The sequence below is a fragment of the Rhea americana genome, unplaced genomic scaffold (assembly GCF_003343005.1).
Source record: "Rhea americana isolate MKP2758 unplaced genomic scaffold, rheAme1 scaffold_260, whole genome shotgun sequence".
Classification (NCBI taxonomy): domain Eukaryota; kingdom Metazoa; phylum Chordata; class Aves; order Rheiformes; family Rheidae; genus Rhea; species Rhea americana.
This window is the reverse complement of record NW_028186380.1, coordinates 653,784-674,960: the sequence shown is the minus strand read 5'-3', so window position 1 is coordinate 674,960 and position 21,177 is coordinate 653,784. Positions and strand designations below refer to the sequence as shown.

Sequence of the window (21,177 nt, the reverse complement as noted above, 5' to 3'; positions counted from 1 at the left end):
GAAAAGGTACAACATCTGTACAGCTCTATACCAGTACAACAAAGATCTTGAGGGATACGAATATATACAGCTTATTGAGATTCTTTTAAAAGGCAATTATTAAGACCAGTTGGTGTTTGAAAGCAAACATTTTCAAAGCATGCCCTATGTTAATGTTTTAGCCTTAGTCAGTCTGAAAGTCAGAAACTTTCATTTTCACGTGAATTATATTGTCAAAACTGTTCAATAATACAAGCCTTTAAAACACGACTAATTCCGTTTAATCTGTAATGTCAATCATAGCATCTCATCTAGGGAAAGATTAGCTAATATGCAAATAATGAATAAGGAAGGACTTTTTAGCAATAAATGCTATCACTAAAGTGATGTATTGACTAAACTTGCCATTGACTGACCGTACTATGCTTATCTCAAGTGGTGAAAATACAGAAGCTGTACATGTATAAAAGATGCTCTGTTGAGCTTCAACATTTATACTGTATAAACATTTTGAAGTAAATGAAGCTTATTTTTATATCTCTATTAAATAAACAACTATCATTTACTCCTTGACAATGAGGAAAGTAGTGAAATGTGAGCAAATAAGATTAAAGCAGTTCTAACAATGATTACCATTTATAGTAGTGAGTTCTGGCAAACATTTTCAACCTTTTTAATCAAATATTTTCTCAAGTAGTACTGCAAATAGGTTGCTCACAGATAATTAGGCTGCAGGTAGTCCTTTACCTTGGGCAAGCCTGTTGTTCCAGATGTATACAGAATATAAAGTGGATGGTCTGAAGAAACAGAGACACAGTCATAACACTGGGCTTTTGCAAGCTCTTCCTCCCAATCAAGATSACGATCTGGGGCAAGAGGAACGTGGCCCTGCCCATTGAAAAACAGAGAAGTGTTCAAAGAAAACAGACGGAATAAAATGAAGTGGTTCCAAAGACACACATATTCAATTTTCTGTACAGTAATCTCTCAATTGCATTATTTTTATTTACTAGTTAAATCTTATAAATATAAAATTCCTATAAAAAACAAAAGCAAACTACAACATATATACCAAAACATATTTTACTTGTAAAAGACAAAAGCACATGCACCATATACATATCTGAAAGTTAATATAAGGTATAGTAATTGTACACTCACCAAGTTAGGTCGCCTGTAAATGAGAACTTTCTCAGGTTTGTTCTGTACCCTTGCCAGTGCTCCTTCTAGAAGGGATATGTATTCCACTTTCCTTTTCGGTTCTACTCCAAAACTTGCTGTTATAATAAGTTTAGGCTAAAATAAATGAGTTAGGTTGTTAATACACTTATGTAATATTTATATATATTATACGAACCTAATAGAATAATTTCACGGAAAACATTCTATCAATGAAGCTCAATGTATAAAATCTATCTCCAGCTAAGTAGAAACATGTTCAGATCAGTTTTCTAAGGAAACAAAGCTCTTGTGATCTTGCTGTCCATGGTTCTCATTTTTTTTCAGTAGCACACTAATAACTTCTAATGTTCTTCGTCATTTTCAACTACATTTGAGTAACAAATCAATAATACAAAGTTTCGGAAAAACTACTGAACAGACAGAAAAATGCATCTTCATGTTAGTATCCATAACGAAAAGCTGTACAGTGAGCTCAAGAATTATCTSCTCTCTTTGGCCTGCTTCCTAACTATCTGCCTGTGCCCAGTGGCATCTTTCAGAACTTGCTATGAGTTCCGAAAACTATATATAGCTATATAGTACTTTGTTGATTCTTTCTCAGCTTGTAATTAAACAATATAGGAAGAAAAATAGGGGAAAGAGGAAAAAGGAGACAAACAGAGATGAGAAGAAACTAGAAATACTAGAGGAGAATAAGCTGAAGTCCTAAGATCCATGAGGGAAGTAAAGCTACAGTCTTTCAAGTGAAGGTTGCACGATTCAGGATGCAAATCCACTAAGAATTAGATTTCCTTAGTTCTGTTTCTTATTGAATAATTTCTACAATAGTAGAATAATTTCCAAATGTAGGTTCAGAAGATGCATTTTTTWAAAAAAATAAACCTCAGAATTTTTATAAAACTCCCTAATTTATATAAAACACCCTTCATTGTACATAAAATATTTTAACTCAAGTCCCAAGATCACAAACTGTAATCTGAAATTTKCAGTATTTCAGGAAGTAAAAGGTAGCAAAAAACAAACTGTTCGAACAATTTTAATTGAAGAAGAATGAGGCTTAAATCTCCCTGCTCTTAAGAGTTTTAGAAAGAGTACATCTATCTTGTGCACCTCACAGCCTGATCAAGCTAATTTATTAATTGTATACATTAGCATTAATTTCATTAGATAGGCACAAACCATAATGCCACAGTTAAGGTTGCATTAAACCTTGCACAGAAAGCATAGATTAAATTGTTTTCTTGCAGTCCAAATCTCCCACTCAGGGAAGTTTGCTAATTACTTTGTATTCAAAATAAAGGTTTCAGATGAGTTTTAAAATTTCAGCATTTGTCATCTTTCCTTTTTTTGGCCACTGTGATTTTAATGAAAGAAGATACAATACAGTGCACTTATCTGAAAATTCATATGGAGGCTACCTTGAAATTAGACTGTAATTAATGTAAGATATTAGTACTGTTATATTTAACTGATATGATGAAAGACTTGTCAATGACAGCTGTAATTTTTAAATTTGCAATTTGTAAATGGTGCCACTTCYGCTCACTGACTACTTTGTGCAGAGTTAGGAAGTTTAAAAATACCAATATTAAGCTGGCTAAGATGAAATCTTTCCTGAATGACAGTTACTGCCTGGRAGYATCATGGATTATACTGTGCAACCCACAGAATCATTTTCAGTTTTAACTGCTGTTTTCTAGTGTTTTACCTCTCTGCCTACTGACATTACTTCCTCTGTATCTCTGCTCCCATATGCCTTTTATACACCCATCTCCCATCTCTTCTGTGGCTCCACGTAGTCCTGTATGATAGATTAGAAAGAAATATCACTAGTCTGAAGGAAAAGTAGGTAAGTTCAAAGGTTTGCTGTATGAGGAATGCCAGCAATAGTGAGCTGTGGAAAAAAAATACAGTATGCAAAAGTAGAGATGAGATAAAGCAAGGCCCAATATCAGGCCACCAATTTTATGCCTTTGTAAGGACTCCTTCGACTAATTCTTCTATAGTTTTTAGTAGTGTATGAGACAGGGTTTTGAAAAAGCAACAAATATATTTAATAAGGCCAATTAATAAACCTGTAAAAAAAAAACAGACAAGTTTTCAGGCACATGTCAGTAGTATCATGAAGAAGTTTACAAAGGTATCTACCTTTCAGGGCCTCCCTRTTCAACACACACAGCCATTCCTTCTTCTTGCCTCAGTTACATATGAGATCACTAGCCTATCCCCAAACTTACCACACTTTTCTTGTACCTCCCTCTCTCTTAAAAAGAACTACACACATTTTTAAAAAAATGCAGTGGTTATGTGGTCGTTACGTTGCATCTGCTGATGCTGCAGTCATTATGCTGCATCTGCTGGTACTGCTCTGGCTATGTAGTTATGTGACCCACATCAGACTACCATACGTATTTATTTGCCAGGTATACTACAGTGTTCTAAGCAAATGGAACTGACTCATACCATACAAGCAGGTGGTGGAGAAAAGAAAAAGGCAAAAAAAAGTGCACGATTGCCTTCTAATCTTCAATATGTATTTTAAACATTATAAAAATAAATATTGTTTAAAGACAAGGTAAGATAGGTCTGCAATTATCCTGAGTGTGATGGTGTGCTCCTTCCCCTCCTCATCCCTCAGCCTGACCTCTCCATAAAGAGGACATTGCCAGGGGCTACTTAAGCATGGCCCACCCAAATATGGCTGGTATGCAAATATGACTACGCGTCAACCATCTCAGCCCACACACAGGAGGCAGCCCAGAGCCCCTTGAGCTTTCCTGTATGACAGCAGACTGCAAGGTAGAATCTCCCCTTGAGCAGGGATGTCTCTCAAGGTTACTCCTCGAGATCAAGAGATTCCTTACCCATGACAGGTCCTCAGTAAGTGACTAACAGCGCACTGAAACTTTGCAAACTTGGCTAAGTTGCATCTCTGATTGATTGTACAMATAAACCGTTAGACATAAATCACTGACTAARTCGGGGGCTAAGACTGGATCCAGCYGCACCCAGACTCCTCTGAGGAGGAGTCTGGAGAGCACAGGGGTCCATATCCAGACCTCATGACTCAATGGGAGGGTGTCCTTGACGATTCTGTCTGACCGTTTACATGCAGTAAATAACCGAGTGTACCTTGCCGTTGAATTTTGTTAAATCACTGTTTCATCTCTCATTGARCTTCGTTAAATCATTGCCTTATCTCAATAAAACATATTGCTGCTTCTCTCTTGTGAATGAAGTGCATCACTCACCCAYGACAATGAGGGAACTCTGTTTCTTACTTATTACGCTGAGCTTGCTGCCTAGTCACTCAAAAGGGCTCATTATCTTGTGATGAGAAGTAGAGGTAACCATTTATAGCCATATCTGCATGCAGGAACTATGTCTTATTCAGAATAAACTATCACAGAATATTATCTTTTTTTTCAAGGAAATCCCAAAATGTGTCAACTGTGAAGGAGAGGAATACAGCATTTCTGTCCTCAATGGAATATAGTAACAGATGGCTTTGAATAACTTTGTTTCATGCATTTTCCATTTCAAAGAACTGCTATTCACTTGCAAACAACAATACTGCTTTAGTCTGAACAGTTTTCAAAAATCAGCTGTCTGAAAAACTCCATTACTTTTATTTTTCAATATTTGGACTCTTTAAAATCTAAAAGGCCCTCCAGAATCGCCATATAATTATTATGGTTCAAAAGAGACAAGACAGTTTGCGTGTTAAAAGCATAGCATCTATTAAACATGCATATCACCATATTGGTTTTGAAGTACCCTCCTCAGTTTTCTTAGTTTAGTAAGATAAAGTGTTTAAACAAGTATCATGTTAATTTCTCAAAAGACAGTTAATGCTCTTCAAAAGTATCTATTGTTTCAGAATTGTAAACTATATATTCTCAAATTCAGGTGAAAGGAGAGATGACAAGAAATGCCTTTTCTTGCATTCTATATTACTTTATCACAACTCACCTTATAATGTCCATAGTCCTGCCAATACCTGACAAGACTAACAATCATTGGCTGCAGGACTTTGCAGCATTCCCAGAGCTATTTAAAATTCAAGATAAATTAAAGCTAGCTGGTGAAGTACATATACACTTCTATACTCACTAAAAAGTGCTTCTTACTTCTTTCATTTAGATACTCTAATGAAATTTAAAGTTCAACCTTTCTTCCAGAAAAATATCTCAAAGCCAGCTTTCCATTCCAAAGTCTTTAACTCCTTCTAGCTAATCTTACCAACATTAGGTCCTGCACTGCAGCATCTAAATCAACCCACATAAAAGACTAATAAAAGGCTGGGTATTTTGGAGACAGCTTCAATTAACTTTTGAGTTCAGCAGAATATCATTCATCATAGCCACTTRTATTTGTATGTTAAAAATAATCTCAGTAACATTAATTCACTTATCAAGAAAGCTTTACAACGTTACAAAATTAAGATAAGTCTTGAAATTCAGATTGAGAATGTGTCTGTCCACTTACTCCTTCCTCATACATTAATATATCATACATTAATACAATCATATATCAATCAAAAATCACCCAAAATAAAGAAAAAAAAGGCAATGTAAATTAGAATTTAATCCTTGGCCTGCAGGTAGTAATTCTATAGCCAGTTGTGCAAAAGACTTGCTATGTAGCCTTGGGTAAATTACTTAAACTTTATCTGTTTTTTTTTTCATGTATGAAGTAAGGATTATGATTACTGTGCTGTCTCCCTTTCTCCCTCAGAGAAAGTCCAATGAGATTAATTAGTAAATATTTGCAAAGTACTCTAAAAATACTAGATGATTTGTATAACAACTTTCCTTTTAAAAGTTTAGCAGCTTTTTTTTCCCCACATTATTTTTCCCTAATCGAAAGATTTTAAGAGTCAAAATTGATTTTTGTATCTCATTGAAAAAGTGGTAGAATGGGTAAAGAGGCAGGGAAAGCTCTGAAAYTGTCGTTAGTTTTCCCCCAGATTTTTGTCACAATTCAAGCAAACCATCTGAGACATTTTATTAACTTCTCCTTTGTTAAAACATATATTGGGTGAGGGAAGCAACAGCATTCAATCTGCTAACTTTCAGAAACGACTGTTTATTTACAGCTTTATTTACAGCTATTCAGAAAATTCAAGTCTAGGGAATCTAMAGAGCGCTTCTGTATGTAAAGACCTAAGTGAAATTTTCATGAACCCTGCAGACCTCACTCTGTGTAATGCTTTTAGCTTATATGCCTAACCAAGGGGATTCAGTGATAGCTGCTACCACAGACGGCCTGAATGATGTCAGGCTCACAAAACMGGAGAAAACAGAGATGAATGCAAATTTATCTGGATTTGCATGGTTCTAAGCTTTATATCAACTGTTTAGACAACTCAGGTATGAGGTGYGGGGAGGTGTTTTGAAAAAAAAGGGGTGGGAATKTCTTCTGGGTTGGTCTTGCAGATATTTTTAACATTATGAAAGACATTTATTTACTTGAAATATATTTTTAATTAAAATATTTCTGACTGACCAAGATGACAGCAACTTTTGCCTTGTTGATTAGAAACTGTTGCCTTGGTAAGTAAGAACAGAACTTGACAAGTAAGAACAGAAACCTCCAAAATGAGCATGGCTAGTTGATTTGAAACTAATACATACACAGGTTACTAATATGCATATTTAAGCTATTAAGCAGATTATTAAATAATATTATTTCAAAGATTTAAATAATGCTTCACAAACACATTCAACTTRGAAGCTTTTAAAACCACACAGCTATTACTAACATTCTCTACAGTGCTACTTACTTAACTCAATTGGCTCACCAGCTGCCTTGATTCATGTATGACTTAGATGAAGGAGCTCTACAGCTGAACAACTTACTATTTAATATGTATAAACATAAAGTAAACACATGAAGTCTTAGGGTTGACAGCAATTAGATTTTTATACTCTTAAGGAAAATGCTGAGTGAAAAGCTAATTTTAAGGTGATGTTTTGTAGCAAGTGGTTGACAAACAGGAAAAGAAAGCATGCTCTTTCTAAACAGGGCAGCATGATAAAAAGTAATGCTTTTTTAAAAAGCTCAAAAATTGTACCTGAATGTCTGCTGTAAAAATACTACTCTCAGCATAAAAGTAGCACTTTGTCCACATTTCAACAATAGGCATTATCAGCAAATTGGGATTGCTTGCCAAGTAAAGAGAAATATTATCCTCACTGGAAAAAGTGGTTTTTGACATTTGTTTATATGAATAACTATTGCAATGGCTTTTGTTATTCCAAGCATTTGTTACCTTTGCATGATCAATGCGAACAGAAAGCTCTTTAGATGCAAATCCACCAAAAATAAGGCTATGGATGGCTCCTATTCTTGCACAAGCCAGCATACAGTACACTGTCTGTGGAATCATAGGCATGTAGATGATGACACGATCTCCCTTCTTCACACCATGTTTGACCATGACATGAGCTAACTTGGAGACCTGTACTGACAAAATATTCAGAACAAATTAAAAGTTTTTCCCCATAAAAACAATTTTTATACAAGTAATAGAACTACGATTTTAAAAAGCCAGTAAGATATAGAAAGATGACGAATGATGCAATCTAAGTTCAATAAATTCCTTCCTTCTTGTAAAAAAACACTGCAATACATCTTTTCTTGTAAAGTGAAAATAAACTAAAACTTACTGTTTTACATATTGTAACAAAAAGCAATAGCGATATTTTGCAAACTTTCAATCACGCTTTACCCATTCACTCTTTTATCCAGATAAGTGCTTATATTTCTCAGTTTTAACTTTTTAAAAATTTACATAAAGAGAGCATTTCATAGCATAATTTCTGTCCTAATTAACTAAATTTGAAACAAAGCCATGCACAAGGTAAGYATTCCAACTTCCGTTACTGTCAGGTTGTAAACTTCTCAGTACCTAAGACAAGAAATCTTACCTCCTGAACCAAATGCTAATACAAATTCAGAGTAGTATATTTATTTAAGATGTACATGTATTTAATAAATCATATTTTCCCTCTTACTTGCAGATTTTTATTTTTGGTACATAGAGGCCTGAGGACAGACATGGTAGCAAAGGACTGACATTTCTAGAAATGTCAAGAGCAGAGTCAGTAATTTGTACAGCAATTAGAAAAATATTGTTATCTCAACAGTACATAGTATACTACTGCAAAAGTAGTACAGAATATTTCAGTAATACACCATGATGGATAATTTACCACACAGTAAGTTCTGTTAGAAAGAGTGAATATGGGAGACTGAGACAAGGATTATTCGCTTGCCCTGACCTGCCTGCTGCAGAATAAAAATATGATATCAGCTGAAGAAAAAGTAAATTACTAATTCCCCCAAAGCAACTGAATGAATTTATCTGTCAGAGGCTTTTGGAGTTCCAGATGCTTAGAGTTCGGTAACACTCAGTTAGGATCTAAAACTGCCCACTTCCTTTAAACTTTTCAACTAGAGTTCGATGCGTAGAGGAATATAAGCAATAGAGATAAAACCACATGTAACGTATAAAATATTGACTAACTAGTTAATAGGAAAAATTGCAGACTAAAAGGAGTAGACCAATAAGCTAATAGGAAATTAGACAGAATTAGAAACATCCCAAGGCATAAGCTAGAATTTTCCACCACTATGTTTCTAGTCTGACCAGCAGTAACAAAATCAGAAGTGTCTACTTTCAATAGTGCTGTATTAGTAAAGGGATTTAAAAAATAAATTTTCTGTAAAGTTCTTGGGATATCTGAAGACTAGAACTTCCACCTAAACCTAAGTTCAGAAAAAAAGGAGTTGCTCAGTCTTAGAGAGAAACTCTTCTTACTTGTAGTAGTAAAACATTTGTCCTTAATAGGCTGCCATTCATTAGAAATAATAAGATAAATGTAAGAACTTAAAAGATTCTAATTTCATTCATTATTATGTAACACATAATTCATATCCATCTGTATATGAATTCCTTACATCTTACCTGTTTTGCATGATTCATTATTTACTCATTATACCACATAGATAAGGTTTTAAGTACAGTTCACTGCTATGTTTGCTGCTATTTTTAGGGAAAAATAGGCACTAGTACAAGCTGRGGGTYTGACCTTCTGGARAGCAGCTCTACAGAGAAGGACCTGGGAGTGCTGGTGGATGACAAGTTGACCATGAGCCAGCAATGTGCCCTTGTGGCCAAGAAGGCCAAGGGTATCTTGGGGTGCATTAGGAAGAGTGTTGCCAGCAGGTCGAGGCAGGTGATCCTGCCCCTCCACTCAGCCCTGGGGAGGCCTCATCTCAAGTACTGTGTCCAGTTCTGGGCTCCCCAGTACAGGAGAGATCAGGAGCTACTGGAGAGAGGCCAGCGTAGGGCTACGAGGATGATCAGAGGGCTGGAGCATCTGCCCTATGAGGAACGGCTGCRAGAGCTGGGCCTCTTCGGCCTGGGGAAGAGAAGACTGAGGAGGGATCTTATCAATGTGTACAAGTACCTGAAGGGAGGGTGTCAAGGGGATGGGGACAACCTCTTTTCAGTTGCCCTATGTGACAGGACAAGAGGCAATGGGCAGAAATTGAAGCACTGGAAGTTCTGCCTGACCGTGAGGGGGAATTTCTTCCCTGTGAGAGAGCCAGAGCACTGGAACAGGTTGCCCAGAGAGGTTGTGGAGTCTCCTCCTCTGGAGATCTTCAAAGCCCACCTGGATGCAACCCTGTCTAACATGCTCTAGGTGACCCTGCTGAGCGGGAAGGTTGGACTAGATGATCTCCAGAGGTCCCTTCCAACCTTACTGATTCTATGATTCTATGAAAGGGTACCATCACTAATATTAGCGTASATTACAGGCAAAGGAAAAGGTAGACAAGTTCCTTTGAGTAGCATCAGTGTTGCTTTTAGCATGGAGAAAACCCACTTCCAAGCTTCAGAAGAAATAAAAGAGATGTTGTCAGTGACTCAGTAAATAATGCAAGCAATCAAAGTAGCCCAGAAGGCCAACAAAACATGCTGTACAAGCAGGACCAGCAGGAAGGTCCCTCTTTTTCAAGGATATATGAGTCAGAAGGGTAGATCTTGTTCTAGTTTAATATTTCACATTCAAATATCACCACTACTTTTAGAGAACAGTAAACATTCAGTGTTTTCTGGTATGCTCATATTCAAAAAAAGTTGGGGTAATCACAACTCAAAACCTTAAAATCTTATCAGATGCACATACTGAAGAAAAAAAAATGGAATTACCTCACTGCTGCTCTCTTCAGTGGTACCACAGGTCCAGACTTACTGCAACCTGACCCAGTAACATTCAGAAGCTCCAAATGCCTCTGACTTGTGTTTCTATTAAAAACACAGCTCACTCACAATCAAACTATGTATGCTTCTATACTTCTGCCAGGCGATTTAAGAAAACAGAAATATAGGAGCCCCAAGCATGCATGCTTGCATCAGAGGAAAATGGCATAGCTTCCTTTAAAAAACTGACTTGATCCCTGCTCTTTTTCTCTCCCTTGTAAACATTCTCTCTGTCTTGTGGCTAAGTCATCACCACACCAAGCTACAACTCAACAGATATCAAGGTATGTGTTTGAATTGTTTGCAATAAACCTTACTGATAAACAGAAGAAAATATTTTTAAATGTAGACCTATTAATACCTATCAATACTCTATGAAAATCTGACATGCATCAAAGACTATCACAAAACAGCAAGACTTGTATATGTATGCAACTAGAATTTATAGCCATACCACTGGCATTTACAGCCATTGCTAGACAGGATTGATGCAAGTAATTGTAAACAAAGATAATAACATTGCTTCTAAAGGTAAACGTCTTTAGTGTATTTCCTATTATGAAACATTAAAACTCTGTAAATTAATCATAACACAGAGATAGCATCACCTTACTCTCAGAGAACTGAGGGGGCTAAACTTTATCTTTGAAGCTACTTTTGCAATTTTGAAGGTGTGATGTAGAAGCCCTTGTATGGAATTTGAAAAACCCAAGACACTACTMAATATAAAGACCTGATTAGTCCCATCCTTTATAGAATATTGATATTTTTAAAAGCTCCCCAGTGACATCACTCTTAAATCTTTCCAGAGCCTCTACTGAAGAAAATAATTTTAGATTTAAATAAGATAATAAAAAACAACATTAAAAGTCTAGTGTATAGTTTTTATCAASATAAAATTGCATGACCAGACAAGTAGTTGGGTTGTCAGTCTCAGTAGGCTCTCCTATCTGTATTCTAGTTTTGATTTTAAGGTACTTCAGAGAATGAAGGAAAAACAACATCAAAAGAAAATCATTGTCTCTAGCTACAAGGCAATTGGCAATTTTTCAAGGCAGAAGGAAAAGCAATGAGATAGAGTAAAGCATGGGAAAAGACTACTAGAAACAAAATAATCCAGATGATTCCTCAATCACATACATGAGGTAACAGCAAATCAAGAAAGATACATGCATAAATACAATCTGATGGTGGCTAACACAGATATTTCAGAAGATGATGCTTTTAAGGTAAGTAATTACGGAAAAAACTTCCTACAGAAGAATTACGCTCTAGTCCATAGCTTATAACCTGAAGCCCTTCTTCCTCTCAAGTTACTGCACTCATTTGCTATGGCACTGAATTCAACATGCCAGCTGTGCATTGTTATTGAACAGAACCACAGAGAAGTATCACACTGCCTTTTTGTACAAGATCTACCAGATCAAGAGTCAGCTGATAATAGGACTTTCAAATTCTTGAGGTATTTTCAGCACGTGAAGCATCCTTGAGAAAATAATCCAGTTATATAAACTGAAGATTTGTTCTACCTTTTTAATCACTCTTGAGCTAAACTGGAAAATGATGTTATTCTCCAATACATCCAGAAAGTTTGTTTTTAAATGAACAGCAGTCACAGCTCTCTATTTCTTCTGTGTCTTTATGTTTCCCTAATACTACAGGGATTCAATAATATTTCTAATAGAATTGTATCTCCCTTATCTTTTCCTGCCATCTCACTAATGAGCTTAAGAGTTATCTTCTGAGGCATACACAAAGCTTACACCKACATCCCCATTTCATTGGCATCAATTCAACATCATAATTCTCACTCAAACACCTATAAAAAGCATCAGTAAAGAAAAAAGTTCAATTAATACATTTTGGACGACTATCATGTCTTAAATTTGTCAAAGTCCTACTCCTTGCATTTGCAGGACTCCATCTGTAACAGCATTTAATTAATGAATTTATAATGCAATTTTATGCACTACATAAAACTTCATTGTAACTAACTGGAACAATCTCAAGACTTTCTAATTGTGAAGACAGTGCTGTTGTACAAAGATAAGAACTGATCTTCCTATTCTGTATATCAATAGAGAGTTGCTGAAATTGTCGATTTGCTCTGTTCACTCTCAGTTCTGTTAGTTACTCCTCCAAATAGTGGCACAGTACTTACCACAATAGCGTCTTTAAAACCTACGGAAAAACTTCAAAGATACTTACATCATCCTAAGACAATCCAACTCACGTCTTCATTTCTTTTGGTAACTTTTAAAGTCAGTGATTCTCAACACTATTAAATACTATACTTATATCTAACTACAGGAGACTTAAATTTTAAACTAAAAAATAAACTGATTGGCCTGCAATCCTTATATTCCAGTTCTACCAAAACAAAAACAAAAATGTTCCCTCCAGGTTGGGCACTAAMCATCCACAAGCTTCCAATCCTTCTCTCAATCACTTATACAGTTTAGTGATGCTTAACTTTAAAATTGCAGCATCATGCTAGCTTTCAGATCTGAAAAGCTGGGCAAATGCCAAAAAAAATAAGTACCTAAAATAAAGTTTTTTGGTGTTTATTTTCCTACTGCTTAGTTTAGTTTAGTTTCRTTCAGGCTGCTTATAGCAGAAATGGATCTTTAGTCACAACAAATGAGATTTTCAGAAGAATGCAAGAGAGAACAGGGAGAAAAGAGTTTTAGGGAAGAATCTGGCTTTTTGTGCAGTACATGCACAAAACAAGATTTCAGAGTCTACGGTAAACATGATTAATCATATTGTCTTGGCCTTACTGGTCAAGACAATATGATTATTGTCTGGCCTGCCTTTGATTGTTTTGCAAATCTTACTCTCGAAGAGTAAGATTTTACAATTAATTTTGTATTTGAATATAATGCACAGGTTATTTCAGTATTAAAGCATTAGTTCTTGTATTGATGGATGAGATTTATTGAACAGACAGATATGAGCACATGAAGAAATGGCACTGCCAAAGTGTTGTGCTGGCACAGTTTGTACAAGCACTCTTTGTATAACCTGGGGCTCAGGATTTCACAAGACATTTGTCACAGATAAAAGCAGCACTGGTAACCAATAGTGGCAGCAGCTGTCACAGCATGCCTCTCTTACTAAAACAGGAAAAAAAATACTATAGTAAAGAGAGTTTCCTACATGGGTTAAAAATAAACAAAGTTGGAGATTGGGTTATACACTTTGAATAACTTGAGAGTAATAACTGGTTTCTTTCCAGTCACTGGAGGAGTACAGGACAACATAAAAGGATACGGATAACTTAAAAGATAACAGACTTCCTGAGTACATAGTTCAAGTTATCCCACCCTCCCTCAGCAGTTGTATTATGTTCAGCCAAGCACATACGTCTTTCCCCCTCGCCCACCCAACACCTTGATCCTGGAACAAATAAGCCTACTACAAAATTCTGCGTCTTCCCATCTGGTGCCCCACAGTTATCTTATGTATCTTCTATCGATTCCATCTATAAACTCCTCTTATATTATCAAAAGCTAAAAAGAATTCCACCACTTCAAATGCTCATCTCTTGTAGAGACATTTTACATGGGCAGCCTCTCTGATCAGACATCCTCATCAAAATACCAGTTTATTGGCCAGACAGACTACTAAACATTCATTAGATGTGGACAGTCCAAACTACAGTCTGCACACAAGTGTCAGGCCATTTCAAAATGGGAAACAAATTCAGGAAAGATGGCAAGATGCTTCCTAACAATGTCTGAAGTACTACTGAACCCATTCATCAACTTTTGTCACGTCTGAGCTACATTGTTACTGACCTATAAAGAAACATGCAAAGCATAGAAAGGATATTTCAAAACTGTAATATACAGTACTTCTAGCTTATATTGAGTAGGGACTGAGAACACAGTGACAAGTAATGAGTTGAGCACTGTGAGTCAAAAACCATAATGTACACTCCCTAAGTTTTACTTAGACCTTTTCCAAAACCTCTCCCAATCCCTACAAGATCTATGACACAAAATATACCAGTGCACATCTTTCCCATTTTCAGCAAATCTCTTTGTGAAGATGTTTGTTATCTGGTCTCAAACAGTCATTAGATAAACTAAAGTAAATTTATTCTACAAGAGTAAAGGAGAGAGCCTCCACAGACCAATACTAATCTCAGCTCCTGCCTTTCAATCATACTCCCTTTTGATTAAAGAAATAACAAACTGTACAGAATTCAAAAGCAATACTGAGATAGGACTCAGCTACCAGCAAGATTATAATGACTTCCAAACGTATTTTGCTAAATATCCACAGACAAATTAAACCAATTCTCCCACTTGGTTTGGTTTGCTGGAGCAAGAGAAAACATGGAGAAAATGATGTTTAAGTCAACTAGCACAAACTTTCTCATAATGTATAAACCTTTCATACCCCAAAGCACTTAATACATTTGGAGATAACACACAGCCACAAATGTATGAGACTTTATAGCAACATGAAATTTAAATAGTGAAATGAGGGATCCATTTCAAATAATTTTGAGAGAAGACTTCAGTGGACTCACTCTTCAGAAGTTAGTTTACATGCATTTCTTCTTTAAAATAAATCAAATATGTATTTTATAAGTGTGTGTGTGTGTGCGCGCGTGTGTGTGTGTATAATTAAATGATTATCTGGGCACTTTTAGAGCTTACTAATTTCTTAAAGCATTTAAGTACTTCAGCTATTCTAGCTCCATCATGCCATACCACAGTGAACCTTTTAAGTTCTTTTTTAGGCTAGGTAAGTTCAAAAAAAATGGGGTGMAGGATATATTTTTTTCTATCCTTAATCTATATTTTTGTTAAAAGAGCAAAGTAGAAATATAGCAGTGTTTGTAGCTCTTTCTTTTTTCACTATAACAGTGAAAGAAAACCTCACACACTGAACRCCATTGTATTGCACTGTGAACCCCACTGCATATTTTTAAACATTTTCACGTTACTCCAGATACGATGTATATTACTGAAACACAGTGAATGTGTTCCATTCACTAACGCATCTTGCACACTGAGATACATTAAAGTAGAACAGCTGTCTAAGTCCAATATTTCTTTGTACTCAGTGTACAGAGGAACTGCCATAGGTAACTAGGAAAGAAAGCCCAGGAAGCCCAATTTAATTACCAGTTGTGGCAGTTGGCATGGGTCAAACTTGGCTGACAAGTGTTAGCTTATGCATTTCAGTTAACCCTGTAGGACAACGGAGCAGCTTGGTTCTGAGAGCAGAGGAGCAGCCGGAGCCTGAACACCCCAGCTAGCMGCTGCGAAGCTGCGCATGTGCAGGGAACTGCTGTGCTGGGCCGACTGCAGGTGCCCGCAGCGGCGAGAGCCCGGGCTCAGGTGCCGAGCGAATCCGAATGGGCCGAGGTGGAACCAGGTTTTCTCCACCTCAGCGTGTGCCAGACGGTGTCCAGGGTCTCTGTGGGAGAGTTGGGAGGGCACCAACGGGATCCAAGGCCCTGGGGCTGCACAGCAGCAACCGTGACGCAGACTCACGCTGCTTCCTTTCTGGAGAACCTCCTCCCTCCAGAAAGGCAGGGAAGTCACCTTTCATAAAATTGCATGTATCAGTGATTAAAGTGTTTTGTTATCTGAGTTCTGCAGCACCATTTGGTCTTGAACTGCAAYACCTGTTTAGCTTAATTGCCAAACAGTACGGGGCAAAAGAGTAAAATTAAAGCTAAAGTCAACTATACAATCAAAGTAGAGAACATACTGAAAATAAATGGACCATAAAATATGTAGAGTGCCAACTATAAAATCCTGTAAGAATCTAAGTTACACTAGAAACATATGCTATGCTTGCCATCAATATGTTTAGCAGTCAAAAACCAATAATATCATTGACCCCAAACAACCTAGCTATTATATGCACTTGAAGCTTATTAGAACGAGAAGTCAACATCTACAGAAATTTCAAGATAGAAAAACAGGGCAGGTCATGAGGACCCTACAATGGGGCAGGAAACCTAGCTCTTCTTGGAGCTCTTYCCTTTAACTTTTCAGTTCCTTTTTACATTTACTTAGTGTGCAGGAATGGCAAAGGTGTGAATGAGAATAGTATTGTTGCTCATTGTAGCACCTCACTGTCAGGTAAATTTATTAATATCTTGCTTTTACTTTCAAATATGAAACAAAAAATGTTAAAAAAAAAAGAAATCAAGGATAAAAGTTCAAAATTTTAAAAGCGGGACATAATTATTCTTATTAAACTATGGAGGAAAGAAAAGAGTCCAAGGAAAATCAAAATGTCTTTGATGTACAAATACTGAGTACAAGCACTGAATTTTATAAATCAATATTGAGCACAACAAAAAATAAACTAGCAAGGTAGACAGTATCTTACCTAATATCTACCTACTGTGCAGTATTTCCCATTTATTTCCAGTAATAGGGTTATTTTCAAACATACCTGTTCAAGAAGTTCCTTGTACGTTATTTTCTCTTTGGTATTTGTTACAGGACTGTCATAAATAATGGCAACGTGTTCTCCTCGCCCATTCTCAACATGACGATCTACAGCATTGTAACAAATATTCAGTTCTCCATCTACAAACCTAAAAAAGAAGTTGGATGTGTTATATAACAGACAGCTTTCCAAACTAGTAAAACTAGYTTTCATAAAGAATGATAGCATTCAATTGAAGTATATGTCACAAAATATTATACTCGGTTCAGAAAGTCATTTTTTATTCTATAACCTAACAATTTACTCAAAAACATTAAATAAGCCTGTTAGCAAAACGAAGTAAAATACTGCTGTTTAATTAAGAACCTGCTAAACTTAACTTTGATTTAACTTATTTTGTACCACTCATTCCAATTTTTAAAATTAAGAGTTCAGTGAACAAAATATATGTTCACATAAAATAACTTCACATTAAGAAAATATATTATTATGACTACTTTCTATTGGCGTGCACTTTTTTTTTTAAAAAAAAAGAAAGGAAGAACAGGTTCAGAACTCAGAACATTTATTCATTTCTTGGCAATAACCATTGAACAAGCAAGCATCTGTATCTAAATGAAACCAATCTCTACCACTATAAAAATCTTATAAATTTGTCTGACTTTCATATATATTTGACATCAGCATGTTTCATATTAGTGTTTCAAAATTCCCTGTAGTGTGAGTCATATTCTCTTCAACAGCCAGACATTTACAGAAAATGCTCATCTTTTAATTAAAAAAGTATTTCACACAGTTTTCCAAAAAAAGAGAAAATCCTGTTGCAACATAATCCTCAAGAAAATACTGAAGGTACTAGATAAATAGAAGTTTCTGTTAACTCAAAGATGACAAAATCTAAAAATTAAAGTTCACTCCTCAAAGTAATGGCCTCATTTGTGTTTGTTTTTCCTCTATCTGAGCAATACACAGCAACATCTGAGGGGAAAAAAAAAAACAGTTGAGACTTTCCAAAATCTGTGGGGGTGTTCACAGTGGTAATGTATTGTCCTAATGTAACTAGAAACATGAACGGATGGCTTAAAAGTGAGTCACTACTAACTAGAGGGAGTATTTCCTTCTTCCCCTTTCCTGTCTAGTAAAGGACTGCTCTAAAMTATGAAATTCAATATATTATTCATATATCCATACAAAAACATGCTACAGGATTGTCTCTATGGTCACAGAATGTCAACTATTAAACTAAATCAGTTAGGATGTTCAGGGTATATCAATCTTTTATCAWAAACTCTCTACAATGCCATTCATAAGGAGAAGGCAGGGGACAAGAAAAGTAACAAGCACATTCTGTATTACAAACTCTTTCCCCTAAAAGAATAACTATCTGAACAATAAAGGATTGTGAGCTGTTTTACCAACAACTGAGAAATTCTGTATTACTCTCATAAAAGATGATTAGGATTCAGGACATCCATTGATTTTTATATCAGAACATACCAGAATAACATAAATGAGGTGGTAAGAGATGGCAATATCTGGGTTATTGTGCATAAATTCTTAACAATGTTCAAAATATGAACGAGCTTTACAACACCTTGGGTTCTCCCAATTACATGTAGGGGGATAAATACTACCAAATAAATTTTTAATGACTGCATGCCAAAAAGTCTATGAAAAAATGTGTGACTGCAGACTGAAACAAAAACCAAAGATCTAGACACTGTGATAAGAGCTCTGCTGCCCAGTTCTGGGACAGAGATGGAATTGTGGCTGCTATGGGATCAGAGAAAGCAGTAATGCAGCTACTATGACTGTAAGACTTTTGCTCTCCCACTATCTGGCTTTGAAAAGCTGTCCTGTGTTTCTGCAAATTTCTGTTGATTCAATGACTCCCAAAGAGACGAACCTGTGAGGAACCACTATTTGCTTGAATAAGCCCTAGCTGGGGGAGAGGGGAAAAAATAAAATAATAGCACCGAAACTTGGACCCAGTTGAAGTAAGGACACTAAGAACACGCTCCTGTTTAAAACAGAGGGCTAGAACTAGAGCTAAAAGAAAAACACTTCAGCAGCCTGAAAGATCASAGGTGGATCAGCAGGATGCTCGCAGGAGCTGCCAGTAAATCTTGCCATAATAAGTAGGGCTTTAAAATGCTAATCYGTTGCTAACCAAATATTTATCTCAATAAGGCTTATGAACTGAATCCAAGTCTAAGGATTCTTTCTTCATGCTATGTTCCTAATGCTGAGGAATCAAAAAAAATCAGTAATATTCAACACATGGAATACAAAAAAATAGAAATTAAAAAAAAAAAAGATAGTGAACCATGGCAACTATTAAACATAGGAGAAACTGGATTCAGTTCAGTAGCACTCTTCTCAAGGAGCTCTTTCACTGTTCACTAATGCTACTGTGGAAGAAAATGGCACAGGTCTTCCTGTCATGATCACAGTAGAATTAAAAGGTAGCTATAATATCAAAACAACTATCTTCATAGCAGCATTTTAATAAACTAACTATCCTTTTGGCAATTCTTTTTTTCTCAAGGAATAAACATCTACCACTCAGGACTTGGATTTTTTTTTTTTTTTTTACTGCATTCAGAATTTTGGAGATGTGACAATAGGTACTTGCTAGCAATGAAACAAGTAAAGTAGTGAAGATGGCAATACATAATTATGCCTTAAATCACTCCATTCAAATATTCAAAACTTATGTTTTAAGCTCCAACATTAGCTGCTATCTTAAAAATCAAAGTAACTGTATTCAGAGACATTTTTAGTCTTCATTCTACTGATCAAAATCAAAAACCATTAGGAAGAAAAAAGATGGAAATTCAAGGTTCTTAATAAACCTGTCATACACGTACAAGAAAAAACTTCCAAAAACAGAGCAACAGATAACTGACATCCAAACAATAATTAGGACTTAATGTTGAGTTTTTGGAGACTTACTTCTTCGTRTAAGGCCAGAAAAGACCAGTGATAGTTTAGTCTGACTTTGGCCTGTGAAACTTTTATCCAGCTACCTGTATCGTGAGAACAARTAACTCGCATCTGAGATGTCAAAATGTTTTACAAATACCTAAACATGTTTCTTTCAGCAAGCAAGYTTATCCTACACTACGCTTGTTTGACAGGCTCTGCTAAAAACATGCTCACTAGCACCTATTTGTATTCCTTTTCCTTAGCGGTTAGAAAGTAACTAACAACTTTTCACTATTTTGTTCAGGAACCAGTGAGTTCTCCTGGCCTTTAATTACAAAGGCAATCCTGCCTGACCTTCTTAAATAGTGCATGACACTAAAAGTTAAAAATCAAAGTGAGTTGCCCACAGGTCTTCTTAACAATCCATTCTAARGCTTCTGACCCTTGCACAGCCCTGCTGACTTAAAGCAATTTATCCTTTCTAAAGCTCAGCTTAAGACAACTAACTATTGCAGCTGCTAAGCAATAATCTCCAATCACCACAACAAAGTCAGTTACTCATTCCTGGTTCTGTATGTCTTCATCCTGGCAGATTGGAGGTTGATTAATTTTTAATTGTATTTGGAGATTAATTTTTTTTAATTAAAAACAAACAGAAAAAAAACCACAAAAAACCATCAATCCAGCAAAGGTGAGTCCCAGCCTCCTTTGACTTTTTTTTTTTTCCTCTCTCCCCATTAGGTTTGCTTTTCGAAAAACATCGAAACCGTGATGCAAAGCGGCGAAGAAAAGGTGATGGCGATCCTCACAAACCTTCCCGAAGACRACGGAGCAGTGGAAAGTACCGTATGTCCTGCCCCGTCATTTACAAGGATGCTAACTCTCCCTTGAACCGCCTGGCGAGCACGGCCTCTGCCAAAGGGTACCTCAACCACCTGTTTTTTAAGTTAGGAGCTGCTTTAGTGGATTCTGTGATTTAACAGCTCTGAGAATCACGGTTCCTCGGCCCTGACCCCTGCTACAGCCCGGGGGGAACCCTCCCCTCACCCAATCCCGCTTTTAATTATTAAGCCTGAAGGGGTTTAATTATTAACCCCTCCCCCGGCCGTCCTTCAGCAGCACCGGCGCGTGTGGGGCGCCCCGAACACGCGCGGGGTGAGGCCCGGTACCCGCAGCGCGGCCCGCGACGCCGAACTCCCCCGCTGCCGCGGCCCGGCCCGGCCCGGCTCGCGGCCCGCGGCCCCCCGGAGGCGGGAGGCGGGGGCCGGGGACTCACCAGGAGGCGCTGCCCGCGCCGCCCCTCTCCAGGGCCTTGGCCCATGGCTTGTACCAGGCGATGCGCTCGGCCGCCGCTCCCCAGAGCTTCTCGGGCTCGGCCACGGAGCACC

General features: G+C 36.9%; 1 protein-coding gene across 1 annotated transcript in view; it reads right to left on the bottom strand.

The window, feature by feature from the left end:
- ACSS3 (acyl-CoA synthetase short chain family member 3) overlaps positions 1-21,177 on the bottom strand; it is a 111,401-nt gene that overhangs the window by 54,955 nt on the left and 35,269 nt on the right. Inside the window, exons 2-6 of the mRNA XM_085307639.1 lie at positions 21,066-21,174; positions 16,865-17,009; positions 7,436-7,624; positions 1,141-1,275; positions 727-867 (exon numbers count right to left, since the gene is read on the bottom strand). Coding sequence (XP_085163765.1) covers positions 727-867; positions 1,141-1,275; positions 7,436-7,624; positions 16,865-17,009; positions 21,066-21,174 — 719 coding nt within the window. The remainder of the gene's footprint in view (positions 1-726; positions 868-1,140; positions 1,276-7,435; positions 7,625-16,864; positions 17,010-21,065; positions 21,175-21,177) is intronic.